General features: G+C 36.4%; 1 protein-coding gene across 5 annotated transcripts in view; it reads left to right on the plus strand.

Moving 5' to 3' along the window:
• Positions 1–2,441: 2,441 nt before the first annotated feature.
• LOC107712119 (E3 ubiquitin-protein ligase RAD18-like) overlaps positions 2,442–9,115 on the plus strand; it is a 38,014-nt gene continuing 31,340 nt past the window's right edge. For all 5 annotated transcript variants that reach the window (XM_016517260.1, XM_016517262.1, XM_016517261.1 and 2 more), the window contains exons 1-5: positions 2,442–2,809; positions 3,094–3,193; positions 6,598–6,779; positions 7,573–7,643; positions 7,860–7,920. In XM_016517260.1, the coding sequence (XP_016372746.1) occupies positions 2,527–2,809; positions 3,094–3,193; positions 6,598–6,779; positions 7,573–7,643; positions 7,860–7,920 (697 nt within the window). In that variant the 5' untranslated portion in view covers positions 2,442–2,526. The remainder of the gene's footprint in view (positions 2,810–3,093; positions 3,194–6,597; positions 6,780–7,572; positions 7,644–7,859; positions 7,921–9,115) is intronic.

Here is a 9,115-nt window from a genome sequence, read left to right on the forward strand (position 1 = left end):
AACTGATAAAAAAAGCTGTTATAGGAGCAACAGCCATGTGGGCAGCGCTGTGTTATATTCCATAGTTGTGCACAAGGTGTTTGTCACAGCCCCAGACTTATTTGTTCATTAATGACGTCATCAGCGACTAGTCGACTTCGACTCGACTTTCATCACGTAAAAGTCGACTTCAAAAAATCAGAAGTCGTTCAACCCCCAGTATGTTTACACAGACAAGGAATTTGATTTAGTGACCGGAGCTTCCAGTGCAGAAGAAAGTATGGACATAGTGCAAACTAGTGCAGCAGACAGGAATTACACAGTAGAGACCGAGTATAACGCTAATATAAGAAAAACAGAAAATCAAATAATGCACTATATACAGAAGTATAAATATAGATAAATGTAACTTTAAATGAATGTACAGATATATTTACAAGCGCACAGTTTAGAAATGTACAATTTTCGGATTCTATGTATAAGCAGTCATTTTGAATTAGAATTACATTGTTGAGAATTTTTTTGAAGCATTTTCATTGTAGCCTATTATTTCTGAACATATAACATGTAGGCTATAAGACAAGTTTGTACAGCATGTAGTTGTAGTTCATGCATCTTTTCTGCAAATATATTATTTAACAAGTGATTTGTTTAACATTTACATCATGTTGACAACTTCATGTGTGCTGCACTTAGAATAGGATTTTCTTTAACTAGATTAAGGTTAATAAAGAAAAAGCTATTTGAATCATGTTGTAGTAACATTAAGTTGACTAGTTATAAAAATCGTAAAAAATGAGGTTTATTTTAATGATCTTGGCTGGGTAGGTAGTTAAGCCTGCAGTTGATTTTTAAAAGCATTACTGAAGAAAGGCCAAAAAATTAGGACAGGGTGTTATTCATTAGTTAAGAGGATCATATATTTTTTCCTAATAATGATTTATCATTTTATTTTTGCATGAGGTCTACTTATTATGTTAAGTTTTTTTTCCTCCAAGAAGTCAGGATTTAGTTAGTATAATCATGACAATTCCACCCTCTGTCTGACCCTTTAAAAGGTATGTTATTTATTTTTTTGTTGCAGCTTTGTCTTTAAGACTTCTACATAAAGGCCCTTAATATGTGTGCTTGTGATATTTCAAGTAGATTTCAATTCAGTATGAACAAGTGCGTTGCACATTATGATTGCATCTGTAGTTGTTTTCAATCAATTTGATGATCATTCTTTCTGCTACCAATAAAGTGTAGTACTTTCCACTCCTTTAAACACTTTTCCCCAATTTTTCCCCATAATCAGTGCAGAAAACGTGCATCCTGAATTCTTTTCTGATATTTTCATTTACTCTCTACTGACTCTTGCAAATAACCTGTGAACACACATTTGTTTATTAATTTAGACTCCAGAGTTATGTTAGGATATAGATCAAACAAGTGACTTTTTAATAAGTCATGGTGCCATTCTGTAAATCGAGCTTTGTGAGCATGTATTACATTTTGCTTTTAACTTAACAAGAAGATTGGGATTGAGGCTTTTTTTAGGGTATAAGGGTGAAGATGCTATTTTATATCCCTTTTTAGCTTTGGTCTGTTTGCCACTAGATCTTTTCTAATAGCATTGTCATATAAGGAAGAAAACTGACATCACCCTTCAGATAGTAATGTAGACCCAAAATGGTCACAGCCACATTAATACAGATTGGGGAACCTTGTTTCTTGTTCTTTTTTTTCTTAAGTGTTTAGTTTTGCATGCGTGTATGTGGACTAATGGTCAGACAAAGAGAAATAAAAGGTTTCAATATGGAAAGTAGCGTTTTCACACCTCATTGACTCCACTTTATGGCTCTGTAATGGCCTCACAGCCACTCTCTGCATTTGTTGGCTTTCCACATTTCCACTGGAATTGCGAAACCGACAGGTGCTTGCCTGCATTCACTCTCTCTCTCTCACTTCATTTTATGTACTCCTTTTCTCTTTCTCGCTCCTTCTGCCCTCCTATTCTCCCCTCAAATTATTTTTCACGATTTCGTCTCTCACTCTCCCTCAGAAGGGAAGCGGAGATATTCGAAGGCTTACACATTGTATAGAGAAGCACAGTTTTGCTGACAAATTGTCACTTTAGTGGCTCAAACAGATGCTCAAACAACCTTTCGTTTTTTTGTCCTTGGCCCAGTTTGTTCTTGAAGAATGTTTTTGTGTCTTTGATATATATATTACATATTGTACTGTTTGTCCCTCAAACACACACCACATGGCCCAAAAGTATGTGGAAGCCCCTTTTATCCCTGCAGGTCTGCTGGCACAAAAACTCTTGTGCATCAAATTAAAAAACTTAAAAAAAAAAAAAATACTTGTGCATCAAATTGGCATATTAGAATGATCTCTGAAAGTACATGTGACTGGACCAATGGCTGCTGAAAATTCAGCTTTGCCATCACAGCACTAAACTAATTTTTAAAATATACTAAATACAATCTCTCTCATCTCACCAGGCAAAAATTGTGTCACTCAAATTTGGAATCACCCCCTATTTCCCCGGAAACCCCGGTTATGATGATCAAAGGCAAAGCAGCAAGACGAAAGGGCCTCAGAAAGGAAGCAAACACCCTCAGTCATTTTTTCCAGAAGAAGACCCCTGTGATTCCCTCATCAGAGACCCAAACAAGTCTTAAGCTTCATGTGCCAGTCAAATCAGAACCCATGGAGCTGTGTTTACAGCAGCTAGGTAACGTCAAGCAAGAAAATGTAGAGGATACAATGGGAATGGTGAAAGACGAAAAGATGGATGTAACTGCTTTTCCTTCCACTTCTCACAATAAGCCACTGGTTAAAGGTGATGTGCATGACATGCTGTTTTGTTGAATTTATATTGTATGTTTGAAATAAACAAGTATATTAGTTAAATGTTAAAAGTGTAATGGGTTTGTCTATCAGTCTATTACATTGTTTATCCCTTAATGCATTGATAATGGGTTGTCCACTGATGCATTGAGTTTTCTTCACAATAAGGGAATTATTATATATATATTTTTAAAGCGGTGACACCATCTTAAAAACATCTTTGTAATTTTGTGCTGGTTATAATAAGCAATAATTTGTTAATAATGTGTGTTGCAGTGGAATGCCCTGTCTGTGGAGTAGGTGTGCCCGAACAGCACATTAATAAACATCTGGATATGTGCTTGAGCAGAGATGATAAGAAGGAGGGATTGAGAAGGTATGGAGAATATTTGTCCCATAATACAATATTATCGTGTGAAGTTTGACAGTGCAAATTATCTGATTGTCTAGAGGAAGCATGCTGTTAGTTGACCTGCTATTATTCAAAATCAGAATCCTCTTTTTATCAAGTTATTACTTGGTGATATTGTTTACATGCAGTAATTCAATAAATAAGAAATTAATACTGAACAACTGATATTTCAGACACAATATGTTTCTATATTCTATATATTGTTGATGAATGTAGTTTCAAAAGAATCTAAACCAGGATCAAACATTCAATGCAGCAAATGCGGACTAAGAGAGTGAATGTAAATGGCAAAACATTTCAGATATCTTGAAACACCATTTGTCCAATCAAATAAGTGGAGCATAACTAATGGCTATATATAATTCAATTAACGTTTCTTGAAAGTTGGTTGTCCAGATTGTTTGCGCAGATGTCTGACAATCTCCGCTTTCATAGACCTGTTTATTTTTCTACCTAATCAGGGACCCTTTACAATCATGTTTTTTTGTTTATTCTTGGATGTGTCTGAGTTAGTTGAATGAAGTTTAACAAATGAACTGATTGTGGCTGAAACAACTTTTTTTTAATAGATTGTTTAAACAATTGTTCTGTGGTGAATAATTATGGGCACTTGAAAAGTAGTTGAGTACTTGTGGTTAAAGAATGGATTGAATCCTTATTAAATAACGTTCCCTATAGATTATAGCTTGTCTTCACCCCTCCCCCCTTTACTGGGCCTCCCCTTTTTCACCTGAGGGACATTCTGAAGGGCCGACATTTTGGTGTGTGTCTGATTGACAGAAAGGGTGATTTCATTTACTGGACATCGTGAGGGTAACATGATTAATGAGGGCATGCATCAGCATTCCTGTGGCCTTAAGCCCATCCTGACATACTACTGCTACAGAGATGAATGAATTTTTCACCTTTAAATGCTTTTTGTTTAATAGTGTTGGGTCTGGTGCTTATACCAGGGTTCCCACGCATCTTGAAAGTACTTGAAAGTGCTTGAATTTCAGACATATGGATTCAAGGCCTGGAAAGTACTTGAAAACAAACATAGGTCCTTGAAAGTGCTTGAATTAAATTTGAAATCAATTTTGTTTATGGCAATTTAAAAAATTGTCCTATATGTTCTGTCAAAGACAGAACAAGCGGCACTAATGATTGGGGGTGGAGATGGGGTTTAAAAAATTGTCCTATATGTTCTGTCAAAGAACAAAAAAAAAAAAACTGAGCACAGCCTAGAGCCCTGAGCGGGACTGTTTTCTTAAGCCCACTCCTGCTAAATTTCTGACCATTACCGCCCACTCCCGCAAGGTGTGTGTCACACTCCCGCAAACATTCTTATTGTATATATTTCATCAACGAAAATAGTTCCAAATATAGTAACAGCTGAGCCGCTGCGCATCTCTAAAAGAAAACACAGTCGAGTTTCATTCATGAATGAAAGTGCGTTTTTGAACGAATCTAGTGAGTCAAAAAAATTGTCATCCAAAAGAAAATTCCCTCCAATTCTAAATCCATGGCAAAACATATACGGTTAAAGTTTGGCCCATATGTGCTCAGCCATGCCATACCTAGGCCAAATGTGACAGCTATCAGCCACATTTGGCCCAAACGTTCTTGCTATCTGGGTTACCGCCACCTGCTGGTGGATTTGGTTTAATTTTTAGCGTATAATTTCAGTTATTTAATATTTCAGTCATTTAATATTTCTGTATTCAAAATTTTATATTTAAAACATTAATCTCCACATGAATGTATGAATTTAATGTTAAGTAATGTAAGGTTTTTCATGACACTACATATGCTGGGGTGTGAATTTGATAGGTGCTTGATATAAAATAAATGGTGCTTTAAAAAGTCCTTGAAAGTCCTTGAATCTGGTGTTCATGAAAGAGTGGGAACCCTGTTATACCTTAATATTAGGCGAAAGTAATAATTCACCCTCATATCAAACCTGTATCCCTTTCTTTCTTTTGTGGAACACAAAAGAAGAGATTTTGGGGGGTAAAATACATTAGACCCCATTGAGACACTGAGACTTACTACTTTTGTAATCCACAGAAAAAAGAAAGTCATAGAGACTAAAGTCATGACATAATTTTCATTTTTGGGTGAACTGTGCCTTTAATCATTACAGCTATTTAACTGTACTGCCTGAAGGCTATAAGAAATAAGAAATATTGCTGCATTAGTCATATTTTTTTTATGAGTAATATTATCTTTTAGGATGAGTACAATGAAAATGAAAGACAATGTGTTTTTTAGACAGTTTTCTGACCTGTTTAATAGACATTCCACTTCTTTCTTTAATTGTTTGTGACACATTTCATCAAGGTATATATTAAATAAAGTAACGATTGATATGATCCTCTAAAGATCACACAAGTTACCAAGTAAATGGCAATACAGTCAACTACCAGGATCATGCCATCCTAACAAACTGAGTAACCGGACATCTCTCAGAGAATTGACCACAAAACAAGTTGCAGAGCTGTTTGTCTCACACTGAAAAATCCTGATACCAAGTGTCTCTTCACCACTTGAGATTCACCTCTGGCACAGTGTCTAGGAGAAGGGCTGGCATTAAATCATGTAAAAGCCATGGGACAAAACCTGAAACAGTTTGGTAGTACATTTTTGGTCTGGCAAGAGTTAAGTTCCTTGGCCTGAAAGCAAAGCACTATGTTTGGCGAAAATACAACCCAGTACCAGGTAAGACCTACTCTGCCACGGTGGCAGTGTTATGTTTGGGGGATTTATTTTTCAGATGGTGGAACTGGAAAGTTTGTTGACATCAAGGCCAAAATGGATTAAGCTGAATGCATGCAAATCCTTAAGGAGAACTTGTTTCAGTCATCCAGAGATATGAGTTAGTGTTACTTTCCAGCACAACAGCTGCACAAACTACATGGCAAAACTATGAAGATATTGCTTTATAGTTATTATTCTAGACACAGACTTGATTCCAATTGAAAATTTGTGCTATGACCTGAACAGTCACTCTCCATCTAATTTGCTAGACGTACTGTGCATTTGTTTTAAAGAATGAGCTGAATTGGCACAATTAGGCTAATGGACTATATTAGGCTAATGGACTATATTACTTGGTGGAAGAAATATTATTAAAGGTACACTATGTAACTTTTGGTCCTCTAGATTTAATCATTAAAACTGCATGCGTCTTGCAGAAGAACATTATGCATGAGGCTCTGGGTGCATGAATTTGTGAATGTGGTTTGTGCAATCAGTGCACACTTACAAATCTAAATGTTTTATAAATTTATTTTGAATGACAATGATTTTTTTATGTATAATTTCATTGTATTGAACTTTTTTTTCTATAAATGACTTTGGGACTTGTGTATGTGTTTGTTTTTCAGTGGTGGAAGGCGAAAGGCGATGCCTAAGCTCTTGTACACTTTGATTACTGTTCCAAAGCTCAAGAAGATGCTTAAAGAGTGTCACCTGTCCGCTCAAGGCAGCAGAGATCAACTCGTGCGACGCCACCAGGAATTCACCCACATCTATAACGCACAGTGTGATGCACTCAACCCCAAATCAGGTATAAAGTCAGAGATCAATAACTGAATGAACAAATGAATGAATAGATGGTGAATTAGAAGACATAGCTTTATAGGCATTGAAAAACATGGTTGGGATTTCATGTAAACGTGTGTTTCTGACATGAATGGCGTGAATTATACAGTATGTTGCTGGTGAAAGAGTTTGCTGTACGCAGTTTTACTGTGACCAGCCACTGTAGGTGGTGGAATGTAATTTATGTGCAGGAGTTAGTCACCCCGTGGGGGGACCCTGGCACAAAGATGACAGGGCTAGTGGAAAAATACAGTAGTTTTATCCCTCAAGTTTTGTTTGAGTTACTGCTTCCCTTCTCACTGACCCTTTCAGAGCTGAATTTATCTCTTTTCATTGAGCTGTCAAAGGTTTAGCAGGAAACCTTCTATTTTTCTATCATTCGCCTTACGTTACCATGGTTTCTGTTAAAAAGGTGGACTTGTGGACTTGGATTGTTTTTTTTCCTACACTACCTGTGTGGTTTTGTTTTGTCATATACAATGGCAGATTGAATTGATAAATTACAGTATTCAAATTGACTTCTATGCCACAAATTTGTGTAAAACCTGATGGTCATGTTATCCAGAATTATATGAGAATGAGCATCTGCCTGTGTGTTTTAATGGAGATATAGAAATAATAGGTATAGATAGGCTACTGTATGTATTGAGGTGAGATTTTTATGTATTTGGGTATATTTATATGTTGGGCATTAAGTATTCTTCAGAATCGTTACTGGGTTTTATAGCTAATGTTTTTGCTTTTTCATTTGTTGACAGCTGAAAAAATTGCCAAAGAACTTGAAAACAATGAGAGGTTAAAGAATCAAATGGAGAGTAAACGAAAACCTGTATGTACTACTGTGGATTGTTATTTCTAAAATATATATATAAATGTGCATATAATAGAAATGTGCCTACATGTATGTCTATAATGTTACTTTCTTTTATTTACAAAATAAATAGATGTGATGTTTCAGCTTTTTAAAAGTGCATTCTTGTTGATACAACTATAGCTATTAGATTTATGCTTTGCTCTTTTTTTCATAATGCTCTGCATTTGACAGGTAATCGTCACTACGAAGAATCAGACTGCTGAAGAAATTGAGGAGTTGCACTCAATGTACCGTAAGTCCTGACTTATAAAAATGTACACTGAATGAAGAATGAGACTGTTGCTCTTGTCAGTTTAGAGGACACACTGTCCTTGCACTGTTGAAAAATAATGTTTGAGTGATGTCACAACAGGGTCAGGTTCGTTCTCCTGCTTGTCCTGTGCATTATAAAATAAAAATGTCTGTTTGATTTATGTACTGAACAACTTTACTCTCTCCTACCTCAAGGTTGACTGAACGAATGCAAACTGTGAATATTTTTGTAAATTATTAGGTGAAGGTATTAGCTATTTTTTCCCCCAGGGCTCCAGCACACTATTTTTATAGTGTTTGAGGAGAGTCTTTCCAGCCAACTAACAATAACAGATATTCAAGGGGTAATGAGTATTATTTTTCGGGTTCAAGTTAGACCAGTCTACATTATGTAACCGACTTAAGAGTTAGGACCATTAAAAAATTAAATGACTACTTTAGGGATGCACGGGCCCGATACTGAGCTCCTGTACTCGTACTCGTTAAAATGCCCCGATACCAAACGCCGATACCACACAGCATGTGTTAAGTGCCATATTCAGACAATGATACACAGAGAACAGAATGGAGTTATTAGAGATTAAGGATGTCTACGAAGTATATGTATGCAATGAATATAATGTTAAACATTCAGTATTAACGCCTGTATAGCTGATGTGCGCGAGCTGATGAGCAAAGCACGCTGAGTGGATTGAGCGCGCGGCGGCGCAGATGCGCGAGCTTGTCGAGTGAATATACCTTTCTCAAAGACATCACTGGAAAGTTTGTAGTTCGGTCGGATACGTCAAAAACAAGTAAGTAAAACAATGCACAGGTTACTTAACGGTAGGGAGAGAGAGAGAGCGCGAGTGCGCGTGCAGTTCTGTTGTGTGATCTTTGATGTTCACTCAGCACATGCATCATTTGGATTAAAACTAAATCGTAAAAATAAGACCACTTATAGGGGCATTCACTATAAACGTCATTTATTTTTAACCTCAGGCATACATGACTTTCTGGCGAAAGTGAATCTAGCAGCTTGTGTGAAATGCGCTAGGCTGTACTATTCTGCATCAGTACAAATACGTGCACGCGTTGCGCATGTTTTGCTTGCTTGAGTGTTTCTGCATTATATGAGTAGCTTTGGAATATAAATCGCAGCACGTTTCAGATGAAAAAAAACGCGACTTCTATTT

This window comes from Sinocyclocheilus rhinocerous, unplaced genomic scaffold (assembly GCF_001515625.1).
Source record: "Sinocyclocheilus rhinocerous isolate Xijiao unplaced genomic scaffold, SAMN03320098_v1.1 scaffold1710, whole genome shotgun sequence".
NCBI classification, from domain to species: domain Eukaryota; kingdom Metazoa; phylum Chordata; class Actinopteri; order Cypriniformes; family Cyprinidae; genus Sinocyclocheilus; species Sinocyclocheilus rhinocerous.